This window comes from Volvox carteri (genome assembly GCF_000143455.1).
Source record: "Volvox carteri f. nagariensis unplaced genomic scaffold VOLCAscaffold_7, whole genome shotgun sequence".
NCBI classification, from domain to species: Eukaryota; Viridiplantae; Chlorophyta; class Chlorophyceae; order Chlamydomonadales; family Volvocaceae; genus Volvox; species Volvox carteri.
The window spans coordinates 997491-1018041 of record NW_003307550.1 but is presented as its reverse complement, the minus strand read 5'-3'; the positions used below and the strand labels follow the sequence as shown (position 1 = coordinate 1018041).

The following is a 20551-nucleotide window of genomic DNA, read 5'->3' as shown; positions in this document are numbered from 1 at the left end:
GGTCCAGTGTACCCACTGGGGCCCGTCATGGCGCCGGTTCCCCTCGCTTCCTCTCCTGCGTTACCCCCAACCCCCCTAGAGAATTCAATCATGTGCCACAACACACCTAAGGTTAATTACCCGTGCGTCTGTGAACTGTTTGATAGCCTATAGGCCGTACCCTGGTACCATAGGAAAAGACGGTTCCTACCTGATATACCAAGATGCGATCTGTAGACAGTTAAAAGAGATTACAGACGCATGGGGTTCTGGGTCTCCCAGTGTCCCATGGGTCGCGACATGGACCAACCGGTCGTCGACACCCGCACACGCACCAGCACATATATGAGAATAAAACGAAGGCCTCGGTTCACCGGTTCTAAGGAACATCGAACAGCACATCAAGGAAGGCAATCTGTATACCTCGGTGCATTGCAGATGGCTTGCATCGCGAATACGTCTCTCTTCTGTGTGTGTGTGTCTTATGTATGGATTTGTGGTTTTTCGCGAGATCGGTTTGATGGCCGCGCAGTGCTCTGCCGTGTGATTGATAAGCAGCAACTGGCAGAGTATGTTTTTGCTGCGCGCTTTCCTAGAGGACTGCCGGCCCAGCTGTGCGCGTATGTATGAAAGTATAATTGTCATGACCGCGCAGCGTGATGGCCTTTCTGGGTGTCGTGATATTGGACGTATTAGGGGGGGGTGATCCATTGACATGCAATCGCCTGGGCTGGAAATCTATCTGGGGTTCTGCGATAGGGAAGACCTGCATCACCAGAGGGGCGTTCGTAGGGTTCAGGCAAACAGGATTGTCTTGGCGAATGGAGCAGGTATTGCTCCTGACATGCATATATCCATCTCCTCAAGGAGAACAGAAGCTATAGGACTTCTAAACCCATCGCATAGCATTGCACCGCATCCCCATAATCGATCCCCAAATAGCGGGCTTTGGGGTTGTGGTAGAACGAATGAAGAAGGCGCGCAGCAGCGTGAAATGAGATCTGTTCTGATGCGCGCCGAATGGAGGCAAATGATTGGGGAGCAACGTGAAGGACGTATGTGTAGGGACGACATGATGTTGGTGTGATCAGTGATCAGGTGTGAAAAACACGTCGTAGATAATGGAGATAATGGTACCCATGAACAGGGGAGCGGAGGGAACGTGTATGTTTACATATTATATGGTCTTGGCCGTGGCTTCATTTTACAGGGAGATGTGCATACACACACACACGGGGAGGATGTAAGCCCTTAGGGGAGCGGGGGGGGGGGGAACATCCCCGGCTGCATATATCAATGATTAGGCAAACTGCATGGATGCCTGATACTAGGGATAGGGATAATCCAAGTGATAAGGGGTATGCAATGTGCCAAAACGCAGCATTAGAGCACTCGTTAGGGATGTGTGTATGTGTGTGTGTACGTACGTGTGTGTGATACTAGTCACATGTGACAGCTTGTGTGTAGGATCTGAGGTCAGTTATTCAGTTGTTCAGTACTTGGCTGCGCCGTTTCCTAGTTAAGAGGAGAGGAAGAAGAAAATGCCTTGAATGCAGGAGCTGCTCCTTGGTGGGTTTCAAATCTTCGTTGGTTTTCTCTCTTTACTTTTGTTTCTCGCTTATCAGCCCCCTTGAGATGCTGGGCTTAGCATGATTGCAGCGCCGTGGTGTTGATGGCCGTAATACAGTTCAGGGAAGGACATTTCTTTTGGGTTTTACAGATTATTTTCGGTTTTGGGAAAATGAAGAAAATGAGAATATCATCGTGGTGACGACGAAAGCTCACGCTGAGTGGTGCCTTCACCCTAGCGTGCAGTCATCATGAAATGTATTTTGTGAATGCTGGCTTTGTGAATGTATAGCTTATTGTGTCTCACCTATTCTGAGTGCGCTGTGACATTCTATTAAGTTTGGCAACACGCGGAAGTCGAAGAAGATAGTCAATCAGCCAGGCAGTGAACCCGCAGGCCCCAAGATTTCGTTCGATGTATATTTTCATGGCCTCCCCCGCTTTAACAAACGTTCCCGCATTTGTGCGGTAATTGCAATTTACAATTATATACACACCGATGAGCTTATATTTAAATATGTGTGGCTCGAAAACGCACACCGTTCTCCACGTCACGTAGCTCTTTAACTTCTCCATGCGTGTGTTTCCCACATACCTTCAGTTCACAGTAATGAGTAATGGACACATGCAAGGAACACGACATGGAGACAACAATGTTCCTTGTGCGCCCGGACCTGAATCGCAGATGATGCTGTCATGCGGGTGTTGGTGCGAGTTTGGTAGACATGGGGGCTTGATTGCACCCGCCATCCATTCCACCTGGCTGTCCCTCCTGGCTGTTCCTCCCATGTCACGAATTCCACTTTTCCTCCTACCGAGGTGGAAGTGCGGTCGCTACCAGCAGCTGTGCAAGGCATAGCTCGTTACGTGCACTTGGATGCGGAGGACGGAGGGGCCGTTGGCGTGTTGTCGATGGATACATGTCCTTGCTTGGCATGGACGGTATGGTGTTGTCTGGCTGCCGCACCATAATTGTGATGCGTGGGCAGCACTGCTGCTGCCAGGCGTACGGAATACGTCAGACTGCGAATGGCTCACTAAATCAGTTATAGCTAATGTGATGGTAACCGCCATATTCCAGTACGGAATAAATTTGTAAGAGCAATGAAGCTTCTTGTTGCACGATAACGTTGCGGATGATAATATAGGATACGTTTTAGGGGATGGTACACTTGCCTAACTCTTCAAAATTAGGGTAAATTCCCAAGGTGGCACTTCCATGGTGCCTATTCGAAGGTGGGACTTCCCTTAGGCCATCAGTCTGAAACTGACAAACTTGCGCTTGATTGACTTTGGCTGCTAATGCCCAACACGAAGCCCGCCCGATGACAGCCCAAGCATCAAATGTCGCAGCTTTGCACCGACGAGCTTGATTCGTTAGGTATGCCAGTCAAAACCTTAAGGATGTTGACCCTAGCCATGCGCGCAGCCTGAAGTCCCAAACAGCCAGTTGCGTGGGTTTTGGTACATCGAATCGGAAAGCCCTGTCCCATAACTCGCCCTAAGCATGTCCCCTAATCTATGAGAATGTGAAAAAATTATATGTCCTTTAACAACAGGCTGGCAATATGTACGCTTGCTTGCGTACGGGAGAGGAAGCCGCAGACTGCCGGGCGCCGCATAATTTCACAACGCCCAGACGGCTGTGCTGTGATAAACTTGTCAGGAGGATTTGTGGAGCGCAGGAAGTCACTGTAAACGAGAAAAGCAGTTAACTTTGGCCCAAAACCGGTGGATTGAAGGGACGTCAACGAAGCATGTGAATTCTGATGAAGCCGAAAGCTATTTACATGGAAAAATCGCTGTGATTGTGGTGCTAATTTGAATTTGATCAAATAAAGGTTGAAAACAGTGGGGCAGCGAAAACTGCCCAGATAATTATGGCATCACCGTAAACGGTGCCTTTCAGCATTCATCAAGCTTTATAAGTAAGCTCAAGTTTGCTTTGTCGGTTATGCTTAGGCATCGGGACTTCAGTTCGCACGGCAAAAATCCCGGACCCTAGATCGCACGACAAGCAACCCAAGGTATGCGTGCAGCCAAACAGGGTGTTTCCACTAGGCCGTACACTAACATTAAGTCCAAATAGGGGGGTCCTTGTGAAGCAGCTGCCCGCGTTTCCAAAGCACGTATGGTGTTGGATTGTAAGGTGCCCAAGTACGTTTGCGAGGAAGAGAATGTGGCCAGGCTGGAGAGGAAAGTGCAGTGGCATATTGGAATGTGAGATTAGCGTAAGCGAGTTACAGGGCGTTTTATTGCACGGGCGAATTTACGTGCAAATCTTTCACCGTAGCATCAGTCCTCAGTTCACTTCTTGGAACGAACATCAGCATAGGTCCAAGCCCTCTCGCTTGGAGGGATATGCAAACAAACATCCTGATAGGGGTAAACTCGCACGCTACCGAGCATTCAACCGAGCACATGCATGCTTAGTTGAATGGTGAGATGCGACCCCCCCTTCATTTCGTGCTCGGCAAGCCTGCCACCGTGTACCGGATATGTTGGCGATGTTACAGAACGCTGCACCTTGGTTTCTGTGCGCATTGCGTACGTTGCTCGACCCCGCCGACCAAAACTACACGTGCCCAACTGAAGACATTCCCGGTGGTTGTGCAGCAGCTCTTGAGGCTGTTGCTGGCTGAAATCCATCCTGAACTGTTGCAACACGGCTAACGCGGGCACGTCCCTATTCACAGCAAATAGCTGTTCCAAGCCAACAGCGGCGTCCATGTCACCGACAAGGCTCTAAACGTCTTATCTGTTCTTATGTTTAATTAAGTTTATGTATGTTATACTTTGCGCAACTTTGTAATTTGACTTTACTCTGAACAAGGTGCTGCATACAACTGCCTCTTCGCCAGCGCTTCATCTTCCGCGGCAGTTTCACGAGCCCAGAGTTGCAAGCTACGACGTTGGCTTTCGGTGCTTTTAGTTACTGCAAAGCATCCACGCAATAGTCCAGCCTGCATGCCGCGTGCGGCTATGGCCAACATGCCCACCTGCGCAACGCGCTGGCGCACCTGGTCCTTTTCCGCCAAGAAAATTTATATACACTTGTACAGGCGCATTTTGAGAATCGCACGCGCGCATCTGCGCGGTAAAATTCGCTCCTGGCTTTTGGGGCGTGATGTACGGACCTTTTATTCGCGAAGTACGACCGGACACATTTGTGCGAGAGGCTGCTTAATGCGCTGGCGCACCTCCAAGAAATTTATATACACTTGTACAGGCGCATTTTTCGAATCCCACGCGCGCATCCGCGCGGTGAATTTCGCTCCTGGCTTTTTTGGACGATGTACGAACGGTTTATTCGCGAAGTACGACGGCTCACATTTCTGCGAGGGGCTGCTTAAATAGGGGGGTCCTTGTGAAGCAGCTGCCCGCGTTTCCAAAGCACGTATGGTGTTGGATTGTAAGGTGCCCAAGTACGTTTGCGAGGAAGAGAATGTGGCCAGGCTGGAGAAGAAAGTGCAGTGGCATATTGGAATGTGAGATTAGCGTAAGCGAGTTACAGGGCGTTTGGCGCACGGGCGAATTTACGTGCATACCTTTCACCGTAGCATCAGTCCTCAGTTCACTTCTTGGAACGAACATCAGCATAGGTCCAAGCCCTCTCGCTTGGACCAAGCCCTCTCGCTTGGAGGGATATGCAAACAAACATCCTGATAGGGGTAAACTCGCACGCTACCGAGCATTCAACCGAGCACATGCATGCTTAGTTGAGTGGTGAGATGCGACCCCCCCTTCATTTCGTGCTCGGCAAGCCTGCCTCCGCGTACCGGATATGTTGGCGATGTTACAGAGACGCTGCACCTTGGTTTCTGTGCGCAATGCGTACGATGCTCGACCCCGGCGACCAAAACTACACGTGCCCAACTGAAGACATTCCCGGTGGTTGTGCAGCAGCTCTTGAGGCTGTTGCTGGCTGAAATCCATCCTGAGCTGTTGCAACACGGCTAACGCGGGCACGTCCCTATGCACAGCAAATAGCTGTTCCAAGCCAACAGCGGCGTCCATGTCACCGACAAGGCTCTAAACGTCTTATCTGTTCTTATGCTTAATTAAGTTTATGTATGTTATACTTTGCGCAACTTTGTAATTTGACTTTACTCTGAACAAGGTGCTGTATACGTTGCACTACCAAAAACGCGACCGTTTGCTTGCACACAACTGCCTCTTCGTCAGACGCTTCCTCTTCCCGCGGCAGTTTCACGAGCCCAGTCTTGCAAGCTACGACGTAGGCTTTCGGTGCTTTCAGTTACTGCAATGCAGCCACGCAATAGTCCAGCCTGCATGCCGCGTGCGGCTGTGGCCAACATGCCCACCTGCGCAACGCGCTGGCGCACCTCGTCCTTTCTCCACGAAAATTTATATACACTTATACAGGCGCATTTTGCGAATCGCACGCGCGCATCCGCGCGGCAAAATTCGCTCCTGGCTTTTTTGGACGATGTACGAACCGTTTATTCGGCAGAGTACGACCGCTCACATTTCTGCGAGGGGCTGCTTAAATAGGGGGGTCCTTGTGAAGCAGCTGCCCGCGTTTCCAAAGCATGTATGGTGTCGGATTGTAAGGTGCCCAAGTACGTTTGCGAGGAAGAGAATGTGGCCAGGCTGGAGAGGAAAGTGCAGTGGCATATTGGAATGTGAGATTAGCGTAAGCGAGTTACAGGGCGTTTGGCGCACGGGCGAATTTACGTGCATACCTTTCACCGTAGCATCAGTCCCCAGTTCACTTCTTGGAACGAACATCAGCATAGGTCCAAGCCCTTTCGCTTGGAGGGATATGCAAACAAACATCCTGATAGGGGTAAACTCGCACGCTACCGAGCATTCAACCGAGCACATGCATGCTTAGTTGAATGGTGAGATGCGACCCCCCCTTCATTTCGTGCTCGGCAAGCCTGCCACCGCGTACCGGATATGTTGGCGATGTTACAGAGACGCTGCACCTTGGTTTCTGTGCGCAATGCGTACGATGCTCGACCCCGCCGACCAAAACTACACGTGCCCAACTGAAGACATTCCTGGTGGTTGTGCAGCAGCTCTTGAGGCTGTTGCTGGCTGAAATTCATCCTGAGCTGTTGCAACACGGCTAACGCGGGCACGTCCCTATGCACAACAAATAGCTGTTCCAAGCCAACAGCGGCGTCCATGTCACCGACAAGGCTCTAAACGTCTTATCTGTTCTTATGTTTAAATAAGTTTATGTATGTTATACTTTGCGCAACTTTGTAATTTGACTTTACTCTGAACAAGGTGCTGTATACGTTGCGCTACCAAAAACGCGACCGTTTGCTTGCACAAAAGTGTCGCTTCGCTCAACGCTTCCTCTTCCTGCGGCCTTGCCTGAGCCAAGCTTTGCAAGCTACGTTGTATGATTTTCGTTCTTTTAATTGCGGCACAGGAGCCACCCACATTTCCGGCCTGCATGCCGCGTGCGGCTGTGGCCAACATGCCCACCTGCGCAACGCGCTGGCGCACCTCGTCCTTTCTTCGCCAAAGAAATTATATACGCTTGTACAGGCGCATTTTGCGAATCCCACGCGCGCATCCGCGCGGCAAATTTCGCTCCTGGCTTTTTTGGACGATGTACGAACCGTTTATTCGGCAGAGTACGACCGCTCACATTTGTGCGAGGGGCTGCTTAAAAATCTCACACCTGGCACAGCGCAGCGAATCACCCAAGCGATAAGAAACTAATTTAATACATTAATAGAAAGTTCTCTAAAAAATCGCGTCAAGGGACCCCGTACACAAAGTCCGCATTAGTGGCACAATAGTTATCAAGGCCTCAGACCTGCTGATAACTTTCAAACTGGACATTAACTTCCGAGCGGGAAAATTCATAGCCAGCCATTTTCCTTCCTCAAGGCCCTACGTTGACTTCTGTATTTTGGGGCGGGGCCCCAGCGTGAAGCGCCCAGGGGGGCCCCACCTTGTAGGATTGCCCATGTCCGTGTGGCCGTGTGTAACGGACAAAACGTAATATCTCGCCCAGCTGAAACGCGTTATTGGTAATCTAATGCATTCTCTATTGCAAGGTATCTCGCCTGTAGCCAACAAAAATCGTATGAGCACAAACACCTTTGGCTGCCTCCGTTGACCGAGGTCAAAGTCACATCAACGCCTCTCGGGCTAAATTTAATCTCAAAAGGTGCCGCGTATCTCACAATCGAATTTTGAGATGACGGCGTATGATAACTCGAGCACCCAGCTTGCGTTACCATTTGCCCGCACGGGCATTGCGACTTGCCACCAGCAGGCCGACAAATTTGCTTTCATTTCTCTATGAAGTACGCAAGCTGCTTGTTTGTACAATTACGTGGGCCAATGCTCGGGGCCTCCGAAGAGTTGCAGTGTGCCGCGATGAAGCTCGCGGCTGTGGGGCGGAAGCATAGCTCCCACAGCATCAGCACTGCTGAAACAAGCACAGCTCCCACCACGTTGACACCACCCATCAATTGCCACACGTGCCGCACCGGCGGTGTTTGTGGGTGCTGGGGCGGGCAGTAAGACGAAGGGCATGGGTATGCGGCATAATGACGGGCAGGGCCGATGTGCGGGTGGGGGTCCTGCTGGGGGCTCCCCGCAGCAGCAGCATCGCGGGGCCCAAGTGTGTATTCGCATGAGACACCGGGGGTGCGGGATTAGGGGTTTACGGGAATAGAGGGGTATAACGGCAGGTGGTAGGGGCAGGTGGGATGGGAACCAATGGCATTGTGTGCACTTCCGGTGCCTCGGAGCAGTGCCGTGATGTGCTGCCGGGCGGTGACAAGGCGGCACGGCAGGATATACATATACCAGGGGTTTGGCGTTGAGATGGGGCTGTGATGAAAAGCCAATATTAAGCAGACGGATGTGTAAGACCCTTCCTGGCTGTCAAAGACTTGCGTTCCGTACAACCAATTCGTGAAGTCTTGTCATGTAGCAGTGCATCGCGGTGTGCACCAACGAGAACGGTAACAATAAGAGTAAAACGATAACAGCAACGGTGGCGTTTTGCTTTGAAGGCTACTGGCGAAATTTTGAACTTTCCCGCCGGCTCCACTTTTTGGTTTCAGTCCGCACTAAGCCCTTGTTTTGGATTGTGTTTACCGCTAGTCAGTTTATGTACCAATAAATAAAAACTACGGCTCAACTGTTAGCGAGATCGTTTAGCAGGCCGACTGAAGGCATCGCTAACAAAAATAACTAAGCGGCGGCCGGTCATGATCCTCATCACATCCCTGACTCACAAGTAATAATGATTCTTAATATGGGAGTCATCTGGGCTCGGCGAAAGCGTTGGCCGAGACGCTAGCCATGTCCATACGTGTGCTGAACGTCGCCGAAAAACCCAGCGTCGCTAAGGAGGTGTCCCGAATCCTGAGCAATGGATCCGCAAGGTCATCTCGGGGACCGTAAGTGCATTACTGGCGCCGGGTCTTTCGATTGGTGTTCTTCCCCGAGTCATGCCGGCCCTGTATGTTAGACCACACAGCGCTCTATTCGCACCTGGAACCCAGTTGCCCTTTCCTAACCTGTCTCAGCCGATGTGTGTTACGACGGCTCAGCACTCTAACCAGATATCATCTCGGGATCAAGGACTCTGCCCCTATCTTCGAAGCTGTCACCCCTCACCCTCAGCTTCCAATCGCGCATACATGCCTTGCTGCCCCAAATTTGTCTCCTCAACTCCTACTGCCTCCTTCCCCGCCCCGGGGCCCTGTCTATATCGCATAGCACCTTTGCCTCCTATGGTGCCCTACTTTTCTCCCAACCCCTTGCCTGCCTGTCGCCGTTCCCCCCCTCTTCCTCCCCCCTTACTCTTCTCTCCATGAAGATCCCTGACCCAAATCCAGTCCAAATTCCAAAACAGATCCACAATAAAAATCCAACAATCTAATCAATACGACAACCTAAATCCAATCCAAATCGAATCCCAACACAGGGCTCGCTTCAACCCCATTTGGGAGTTCAACTACAGTAATGTGGAGGGGCACCCCGCAGTCATGGTGTTCACGTCCGTCGCGGGACATCTGATGGAAGTCGAGTTTCCGGACGGGTAGGCATGTCGTACTAACGTCGTACAAATCACTGTGCCGTATGTCAACGCTGTACGCCTGCGGTACATGCTGGACATACTGGTACCCGCAGATGTTGAGGGAACATGCACACATACAAAGCATAAGCACGTACAACCTCATTGACTATCGTGTCCGTATGTTATCGTACACCGTAGGTACCGCAAATGGCACGGCTGCAGCGATGTAGACCTATACAGCTGCCCGGTGGACAAGAGGGTGCCGCAGGTACGACACCGCCGTATGGGAGCAGTATGAGAGGTAGACGTTTTTCAAAAGGAATAGAAAAAGTAAGAGCAACATAGAACTGATCGGCCTGTCTCTGGGGGCCCTGGAGGAATGGTGGATAGCGATTGAACAGCTCTGGAGCAGGATAGCTGCGGAGTGCGCGGCTTTAAAATGTTCAAATATATTTTTTCGTTTTTAAGCTGGGTGGGTTGGATTCCCCCTTCCCAAGCACGCATGCGCATGTACACACACACGTCAACACGTCCTTGTGGCCCTGAGCCATTATTTCTTAGTTCTTAGAAATACACATACAGACGTGCACTTATTCACGGGCACACGCACACACCGACACGCGCACGCTGGTGCCAGTTTTTACTGGAAAGGACTTCGTCGCTGAGAGTTCGGAGCTCGCATCTGTGTCCTGTTTTATTCATGCACCCACGTCGGCCTGTTCCCGTATCGCGGCTCGGATTAACCAACACACACTCGCGCGTGCGTGCAGGACCGTACGGATCTAAAGCGGCAGTTGGAGCAGTTGTCACGGCAGTGTCAGTGGCTGGTGTTGTGGCTGGATTGCGACAGGGAGGGGGAGAACATCAGCTTCGAGGTGGGCGTCTAGGGAAAGAGGGAAGAGAGGGAAGGTATCCCATGAAGTGAAGGCCCCACTGAATTAACCCCCAACTCCCCAACCACATGACGCTTCTCATTATAATTTCGCTGTGACCCAAACCACGCTCCGTCCCACGACATCCCCAGCCCCACCCCCACCTGCTAAAAACGCAGCTGTAACCGCTGTAACCGCTACAACCGCTGTAACCGCCATGAAACCCCAGAAAAATACATGACTATAACCCATCCGCAGGTCATGGCGGTGTGTCGCGCGGCGAATCCTCGGCTGGTGATTCGCCGCGCTCGCTTCTCCGCCCTCATCCCGCGGGAGCTACAACGCGCTATGGCCACGTTAGGACAGCCCAATGCCAATGACGCGGCGGCGGTGGACGCGCGACAGGAGATTGACTTGCGGATTGGGGCCAGCTTTACACGCTTCCAGACGAAACAGCTGCGGGTAAGTACGGACGGACAGACGGCGGCTCGGAGGGAGGGGGCCGGGAGGGAGGGAGGGAGGTTGCGTTATCTTCCCCCTCCTCGTCCTCCTGCTCTCCCTTCTCTTTCCCCCTCCCCTTCCTTGCCCTTTTACGTTCCCCTCCTCTTCTTCCTCTTCTTCCTGCTATTCCCATCTGGGTCACCTTCCACCTGTGTGTTCGCCGTCCGAGCCTGTGATCCCCTGCCATGGCAATCCCAGTGCTCCCACTACCCCCTCTACCTGTCAGATCTGCACCATTTCCTCTCCTCCAACCCACGCCCAACCCCGGCTTACTTTCATCCCGACCAACCCCGGAGGCGCCGCTTATGCGTGTGGTGATTGCACCCCCTCTTAACCCTTCATGCACGCCATAATCCTCTTTTTCCCCCATCCCACCTACTCCCTCTGTTTCCAACCCCAACCCCCCATCAAAATGTCTCCCGTGCGCCATTGCAGGACCGTTTTGACTTGTCCGGCATCGCTGCCGTACGAGAACGTATTCAGCAGGACGGCCGAGCTCCAGTCCTCAGCTACGGCCCGTGTCAGTTTCCCACGCTGGGTATTATCGTACAGCGGGCGTGGGAGGTGCAAAACCACGTCAGGGAGCAGTTTTGGTGAGTACGGCGAGGTGGGTACGGCATGATGAGGAAAAGGGAGGCACATGGGAAAAGGAACGAACACATTGCCGGGTGGAAGGGTATGTTCCTTACCCGGGTGGGAAGGTATGTATGTATGTAGTGTTTGAATAAACCGAGGCGCGGGTTGTATAACTTATTAAGGAAATCACATGCACCGCACTACTGAAACTATTAGTAGTAGGAGTGGTAATCCAGTGTTGAAGTGGGGTAGAGGTATAGTATTAGTATAGTATATTTGAAGGGAAAATAGCGTCATAGCGATCAGAATGGATGTGTGTTGGGAGGAGCCATGATATGCAGACATTATAAGCAATATCTGCCGACGTGTTGTGTTGTGTTGTGTGGAGTTCAAGTTTACTTTCACTGCGGGACGTAATGACACGGGTGGCGGTGTACGGAGGGTGTACGGCACAGTGCTGGTGGATACGAAATGCCTGGCAGTTAGGCCCCCCAACCCTCCATCTCCCGGGGTCCCCGGCAACTGCATCACACCTCAGGACCATCCATGTGGCTTATCGAGAGGCCCCAACAGCAGGAGGGGGCAGTTGCGTGTTTGAGTGGGCCAGGGGGAGACTATTCGATGAGGCAGTGGCGGAGATGTACTACGAGGTATGTACGACACGTACGACATGTACAACGCAACCACTTCCTCTCACATCACAGCATGGCTTTCCCCGCAGCCACCCACTGCACGGCCCGCTGGTCTTTTCTCTCTTGAAATTGATTTAAATTTTGTAATACGCCAAAACTCATTTCACGGTTTTCATTCTGCCTCACATTGTACTTGTTACTGATCCCCACCTCATAGATCTGCGAGGAGGCCGGTACGGCAGTGGTGGTGTCTGTACGGGGTACTACACGAACCCGGCAGGCTCCCGCTCCTTTGAGCACGTTGGAAATGCAGAAACGCGCTACGGCAAAGCTACGGATGTCCGGTGGGGGGGGGTTGGGGGGGAAAGGGTCGTAGCTATGCGCCATCCTGTGCCGGGGATGGGTTGGGTGTACGAGGTGGTAGATGATTAGAGTGCGATTTGGGCGCAGGAGGGGTAGGTGTGTGTGTACTTGGGGGGATATAGGCTATGCCTTAAACCCGCTGGCTTTCTACTAGCACATACATACATACATACATACATATGGATGGCGTTAGACCACGCGCTGGCCATTACACCCCAGCCCTGGCTGTGGGATGTTGCTGCTGCCATGCTTAGCTCGCGTTCAAACAGGGATTGGTGGTGGGCATTGGTGTGTTGGGCTTCCTGTAGGCAGATCACATCCAGCCCCACCTCTGTCCACTGTTTGGCCGCTGCATGAATCTTGCCCTTGTGTTTGGCCAGTAGACCCTGCATGTTCTGTGTTGCAATATGAAGTGGCCATCCCTGCATTGCGCCCTGTTGGCGCTTGATAGTGGTCGTCGCTTCCATCAGCAGAGTTGGGTGGGGGTGGCAGTGGGCTGGTCTCCAGGTTGGGAGGCGGTGGGAAGGTGTAATACTAGGCTCTGGGATGGGGAGCCCATCGATTCAGCCTCCATAATCGTGTCGTCCCCCTCAACAGCAGCAGTCCCCGGCTCCCTCCCCGAGGCCTTGGTCCCCTGGATAGCCTCGGCTTCTTTCGCCTTCTGCTTTCGGGTAGACTGGATAAGTTCGCTGCGCCTCTCTGCTGCCGACGTTTTTTGGATCATCCGCTTCTGGTCCTTAGCTCGCTGGGCCAGTTCTGCGGATTGTTTGCGGGCTGCTCGGGCTGCAGCTGTTTGCGCCAGGAAGAACGTGCGCCTGGCCTCCCCTGTCAGGTCTGGCCTGCGGATTTGCGTTTGGGGTCCCTGGGCCTTTCGAGGCTTGCATGTTTTCCCCTTGTGGAGGTCCGGTGCCTGGGTAGTTGGGTTGCCTTGAGGAGCTGGGTTGTCTCCAAAGCTCCCTCCAAACAATCCGCAGAACTGGCCCAGCAAGTAAAGGACCAGAAACGGATGATCCAAAAAACGTCGGCAGCAGAGAGGCGCAGTGAACTAATCCAGTCTACCAGAAAACACAAGGTGAAAGAGGCCGAGGCTATCCAGGGAACCAAGGCTTTGGGGATGGAGCCGGGGACAGCTGAAGTTTGAGGAGGAGGACACGGTAATGGAGGCTGAATCGATGGGCTCCCCGTCCCAAGTGCTACACTTCCCCACCGCCTCCCAGCCTAGAGATCAGCCCACTGCCACCCCCAACCTTGCAAATGGAAGCGACGATCACTACCAAGCACCAACAGGGTGCAATGCGGGGATGGCCCCTTACACTTGGGCAAGATTCGTGCAGCGGCCAAATAGTGGACAGAGATGGGGCTGGATGTGATCTGCCTACAGGAAACCCACCACACCAATGCCCACCACCAATCCCTGTTCGAACGCGAGCTAAGCATGGCAGCGGCAACATCCCACAGCCAGGGCTGGCGAATAGTGGCCAGCGTGTGGTCTAACTCCATCCACACGGGGAGCGTCCTTAACCTCGTCCGACAAGGCCTAACGGCGAAATAACGTGAGTGTGCAGGGTCGGCTGACAAGCTGCCTGCCCCGCTGGGGAGGGCACCGCATCGAGGTCTGCAATATCTATGTCCCCACCCATAGGGCAGCAGCCCTAAGACAAGAACTGATCAGCAACATCCTGGCAGCAACGGCCACACAGGCAGATTTAAACAGCGACACCACCCTTTTATATGGGCGGGGGACTTTAATTTTGTCGAAAACCCGACCCTGGACTCCACAGTGGGGGAGGATGGGCGGAGGGTAGATGACCCCATAGCAGGAATGCTCTGCACAGCTGGACCGGTCATGATGGATAGCCACCGTCAGCTTCATCCCATGAGCCATGACTACACCCACCTCTACCGAGCACCTCGTCCAGGAGGCTCTCGAGTAGATCACATTTATGTGAATCATGTGATGCTGTATGTTGCCAGCTTGGAGATTATCTAGCACACCAGTGTGATGGTTTTACACCTCACCGGGTTGAGGAAAGGGGCCCGGGAATTCGCTGGGTGCACATGGCCTTCACGGCTCATGAAGACCTGGCCACGGCATGGAGGCCTGGATTACCGATCAGTGTACGGCGGCCCCAACTGCGGAGGACAACCCTGCTGGCCTGATCGAGTGGTGGCCTGCTTTCAAACGCCACCTCACTGCCCAAGCACATCAAATCAACAATACAGCACAACATCGCAGGCTGTGCCCAAGAGCCCGTGTAGAAGCAGCCCTTCCAGCTGTCCAGCAGGCCCGACAAAGGGTCGACACTGAAACCAGAGCACAGCAGCTGTTGGAAGCACAGGCGGCACTAGCGTGGGCTTACTGAGAGGACTGTAACAAGGACATACATGCATACATACATACGCACATACATACATACAATCAACTTGCGAGCTAACCAGGAACTAAGTTGATGCGCCGTTGATCCGCTAGATTTGGTTGGATGCTGGTGGTGAGTTGCCGAACCCAACGAATACATTCTGAAGTCGGATGGGGTGACGGATTAGGGTGCCCCTCTAGCAGGGGAGAGCAGGGACTGCCCCGGGAAAGGGGGCCGCTGGCGAAGTTAACCACCCTGTAACAACATACATACATATAATGCACGCTTTCCCGCTCTCTATTCCCGACCCAGGATGGCGGTACGCATGCCGTACTAATGGGAACCCCCAGACACATGCTAGCGCACACGTGATCACCCTGGGTACTCCTTGGCATTCGTTGGCTGTTGTTGCTGATATACAATGCGAGCGCATGCGAGCAGGAGGCGGAGAGGTTCTATAAGCTATACATACGCTATTTGTTCCCTGCCAACATATATGTGTGCGGTGCATGTATGTGTTCGTATGGCAGGTGAGCGCATCATGAAGTTGGCCGAGGAGCTTTACCAGGCTGGGTTCATCAGCTACCCCCGTACGGAGACGGACGTGTTTGACCCGGGCATGGACTTGCAGGTGGGGGAAACTCAAGATGGTGCGTGTGTGTGTGTTTACTGCGCACGCCTTTCATAAGTGTTATTAATATGTGAATAGTATTTGGGGTACTGTATATTATATGGTACATGTTACATAGAATATGTATAACCATCGTATATATAACACTTTATTTGTTTATGTATATGTATATGTATATGTTTCTATATGTTTCTTGCAGTGCATTGTACTTCTGCATCGTGTAATGTTCACACACACACACACACACACGCCCGCCGCCCCTACCGCCCCACCCCACCCTCCTGTCGCCCAGGGTATCGTAACAGAGCACACGGGGGACCCCCGCTGGGGCCGCCACGCGCAACGTATCCTCAGCGGGGAGCTGTGGAGACAACCGCGACCCGGGGGTCACGACGATAAGGCCCATCCGCCCATACACCCCACACGGCACAGCCTGGTACGCGAGCGTACATAAGAGGCAGGCCACCCTTCCGCCCACGCCCCCTCTCCGAAACCACATTCACCCTGTCCATGTCGTCCCCTCCCCCCAACAGGGCGAGCACGACTGGAGCCATGACAAGCGTCAGCTGTATGAGTTTGTTGTACGGCACTTTCTGGCGTGCTGCTCCAAGGACGCGGTTGGCTCCGAAACCCAGGTGGAGATTGACATTGGGGGTGAGTTGCGGTTTCAACATCGACACTATTGACGTATGCGCGCCGTTTCCATCCGCGCCAGCTCATTGATGTCCTTGCTGCGACAACACTATTCAAAAAATGTATTGTCGATGCGGATCCTGTAGGCGAGCGTTTCCGTACGACGGGCCTTATGGTCCTGGAGCGCAACTGGCTTGACGTGTATCCGTACAGCGGTTGGGGCGGCAACGACAACCTGCCGAAGCTAACGGTTGGACAGAGCTTCGTTCCTTCGGAGATGCGATTAAGAACGGTAAGACATGGGATGGGGAAACAAGACAACCGATTTAGTCCAGATGGATTCCACTTTGTTCGCACCATGCTTTCCATACGTGCTGACCGGTAAAACACAGAAACCCTTGTACGGCAATCCTTTTGCAGGGCTCCACAGAGCCGCCGCCGCGTCTGTCGGAGCGCGACCTGATCGCCAAGATGGAGGCATACGGCATTGGTACGGATGCAACGGTGGCCGAGCACATTCAGAAGCAGTTGGAGAGGGGATATGCTGAGAAGGACGAAGGGGCGCTGACGTTCTGGCCGACCCCCCTAGGTGGGTGGGATTGAGACCTCTCAGTACCCAAATTTTTATAAAATTGGGTACGGCTGTACGGCGTCATGGATATTTTTACATAAAGATGAGTACGGCTGTACGGCAATGTGAATATGTTTGCAGGTGAGGCGCTAATTAGCGGCTACTGCCGTATGGGACTCGACGACTTATGGAAGCCCGATCTGCGCGGTAAGATCGAGGCCAGCATTAGAGATGTGGCGGCGGGGAGAGTGAGCAAGGATCAGGTGAAGTGGGTTTTGGGGGACTGAGTGGACACGCGTGCGTGTGTGTGTGTATGTGTGTGGCCAGGGGGTATGAACCATACATACAAAAGCCAAAGAGACAACTACCAAGGGGGGTTGGGGTTGGGTTGTTAACCAGGCTGGTTTCGGAGCATGACGGGGGTTCTACGGCACAGGGGTCAGGGGCGGGTGGGGGTGATGGGGTGAGAAGGGGAGGAAGTGTTCGTGGCTCCTGGTGCCGGTGGGAGGGACTTGCTGCGGTGTGGTGTTTGTGTGGAGGAGGGGGTTTCACCGAACTTCTATACTCAAAAAATGGAGGCGCACACACACACACACACACACACACATATCTACCGGCCCCAATAGCTCTCCTGCCCGCTCTTCATTTCGTATCACCGCCCTCCAACGGCCCATCCCTCCCCGCCCGCGCACCTAACTACCCCCTCACGCCTCCCCCTCCCCCTTTCAGGTCCTCCAGGAGGCCATTCAGTTCTTCCGGGCGGATTTCCTGACGGCGCAACAGCGGGCGGGGATGCTGGCAGCGGAGATGGCCCGGTTCCTTCCTACGGCAGGTGGCGGAGGCGGCGGTGGCGGTGGTGGCGGAGGCGGTGGTGGCAGAGGCGGTGGCGGAGGTCCGGGGTGAGTGCAGATGTTTGTTTGTGGGGGATGTACGGAGGTTTCATCGTTTAACACCCCAGAAACCTCATGCGCCGGGCTTCAGGTACGGTGGCGGAGGCGGCGGTGGTGGTGGCGGCGGCGGCGGCGGCGGGCCGCCGCCCGTCGGTCCTCTGCTGGGCACGTGTCAGAGCTGCGGCGGCTCCTCCCTAGTACTGACCCGTGGTTCGGAGGGACGCTACGTGGCGGTGTGCTCCAGTACCTCCGTGTGCGGGTACAGGTACGAGACGGAGGGGGGCGTCGGAGGTTTTGGACAACGTGTAAATGTGTATGCGTGCGTCTGTATGTGTATGTGTATGTGTGTAGTTTGTAAGGGTCAGGTCAGCACTATAGATGCGCTGTCAGTACGTATACAGGCAGTCAGACAGACAGACAGACAGACTGACAGGCAGCGCATCGCCGTCATACGTGCCTTCTCATCACTGCATGTATCGGCGCCGGGATACCCGCCGCCGAGAAATTTATACTGACGTGCACGCCGCCCCCCCGTCCCCTGGAACACACACACGTACAAACATACATACACATGCACACACACATTAGGCTGGCGCTGCCGCGCGCCGTGGCGGATGCCTCCGTATCCTCCCAGCCCTGCGGCCGCTGCGCGCTCAGCGGTGGCGGCGGACCCCTCATGCGAGCTGACCTCAGATTTCGCATGGGGCAAATGCCGCCAGGCATCCTGCAGGTGCGTGAGGTACTGCCGGTGTGTGCCTGTATGTATGTGAGTGAACAAATGGGAAGGGTAGATGGGGTGGGGAATCGTATATGCCGGTGTGTCTGATGAGAGTATGTGTGTTGGGGTGGGGATTTGGGGGTTTTGGGGAGTATTAGATGTACGACGGAGCAAAGTGCCAACTGCTGGTATGGTGTTATGCCACATTTGATAGGTGTTATACCGCATTCGCATCCACATCATCACATCCTCTCCTTATATCACCCCCTGGTCAGCCCCTGGCCGCAACACCCATGGCGGCAATCACCCATGACTCCGCGTTCGCCATGTACGCATCCGAAGCGCTACCCTACACTATGTGTGTGTCTGTGTGTGTCTGTGTGTGTGTCTTTTTGTCTATCATCGCTGGCGAGATGTGAGGGCGTTGGGAGGTTGGGCGTCTCTGATTGTTTGTCGACTCGTCTGTGGGAGAAGAAATGCACCCTGTGACACGTCCTCCCCAAGCTACAGCCCTCCTGGTCTTGGTAACTACTTCTGTTTGATGTTTTCTGAACTGCAGGAGCCCACCCTTACGGGGTGCCTGGTATGTGATCCAAGAATCAAAGAAATCTTGGAGGCTTGCAGCGTCGGCGGTGGCGGCGGCGGCGGGCGAGGAAGTGGTGGAGGCGGCGGCACCGCCCCCGCCGGCGCGGCCGGTGGTGGTGGTGGCGGTGGAGGCAGCAGCAATCGCACCGCCGCCGCCGCTGCTGTGCGAAACGCGCTGGCAAATGCACGCAACGGCGGCGGCGGTGGGGGGTTCCAAGCACAGAACCAGGATAACGGTGGGAATACGGGTGCGTACGGCACCGCAGGAGACTATGATAATGGCGGTGGTGGTGGGGATGATGACGGTGGCGGCAGCCATGACGGCGGCGGCGGCGGAAATGGTGGCCGGGGACGACGGGGACGTCGTACGGCCTCCGCGTCGCGCGCGGCTGGCCGCGGTGACGGCGCAAAGTCACGATCCAGGTCCGAGCCAGCTGCCGCCCGAGCCCGTGGGACGCGAGCTAATGCCGACCGCAGCGGCGGCGGCGGCGCCGCTGCCTCCGCCGCCGCCGCTACGTCCGCTGAGGCACCGCTGTGTCCACGTCATAACCTGCCGTGCCGTCGCGCTGTGTCTAGGAGTACTGCCAATCCGAACCGGCCGTTCTTCACATGTGGACACTCGGAGCGCGCGGAGCAGGACTCGTGTGGGTGTTTCCTGTGGGAAGACCAGTGGGACGGGTGTCGAGTAGCGCCGATGCGCAACAGCGGTGGCGGCCGGGGTGGCGGCGGCGGCGGAGGAGGAGGAGGAGGGGGGGCGGTCTTTGCATCCGCCATTGGCGGGATGCACGGAGGCGTTGGCAGTGGTGGCGGCGGTGGATCAGGCGTTTGTTACCGATGCCAGCAGCCGGGGCATTTTGCGCGCGACTGCCCCAATGCATGAGAGTCGGGGAAGACTTGACTGGGAGAGGAGGGAGGTGAAGACATTCGAAAGTTGCAATGGACCAGAGGGAGGATTGCGCGGGGGTTGTAATGCACCTGGCAACGTGCGCGCCCGTGTATGATGAAATGGAAAGAAAGGGTTGCGTTTGGGGTTACGGACGTATATGCACAAATGAGAGCAGTCTGCCTTGACGCGATGAAGTGGAGGCCATTGTTCCTCCTGCGTACAGTCAACTCCTGTACTCGCATGGACCGAAAGTGGTTTTCATGTGCCGAGCCCGTGTCCCAAGTCGATTACTTTGTTTGAACAGGAATACGAGAACATGCAGAGGGTACAAAACGCGAAAGATATGGGAGAAGAATTTCGCCGTGACCAGCCATCATCGGGGAAAAGGTGTCCTGCGTGGGCACCCCTGCATAGGTGCGATCGTTCCATGACGACAACAAGATGGAAATGAGGAGTTTAATACTAAGATAAGTTTCGCTACAATTACTGCAAGAGAGCCCGCTTGTAAATAGGAAACTGCGTCGTGGCCCGGCCCAGTCGTGGCCCATCTTAACTTGCGATAGCAAAGTGTTTAAATTGAGGACTCACAGGTTCGTTTTCCATCGCTGTTGCAAAGTACCTCTCAGTTCGTAAACACTCTGATAATGTTGGAGATGGATCGTCCAAAATGTCAGGAATTAGGCAATCAATTGTTGTCGTACTGCAGGTAGGAAAAATGGTTGAGGCTAATCGGAAGGCTCCCTCATGGGTAAAATTCCATAG

General features: G+C 54.1%; 1 protein-coding gene across 1 annotated transcript; it reads left to right on the top strand.

The window, feature by feature from the left end:
- Positions 1-8853: 8853 nt before the first annotated feature.
- Positions 8854-20037, top strand: VOLCADRAFT_79791 (uncharacterized protein; the record flags this gene model as incomplete). Its single annotated transcript, XM_002947717.1, has 18 exons — positions 8854-8951; positions 9482-9595; positions 9773-9842; positions 10345-10449; positions 10705-10908; positions 11383-11540; positions 12062-12173; positions 12373-12499; positions 15406-15506; positions 15799-15942; positions 16040-16160; positions 16286-16431; positions 16560-16728; positions 16852-16973; positions 17440-17542; positions 17706-17865; positions 18189-18334; positions 19173-20037. 18 exons carry the CDS (start codon positions 8854-8856, stop codon positions 19781-19783), a joined length of 2811 nt encoding a protein of 936 aa, XP_002947763.1. The 3' UTR covers positions 19784-20037.
- Positions 20038-20551: the final 514 nt, after the last annotated feature.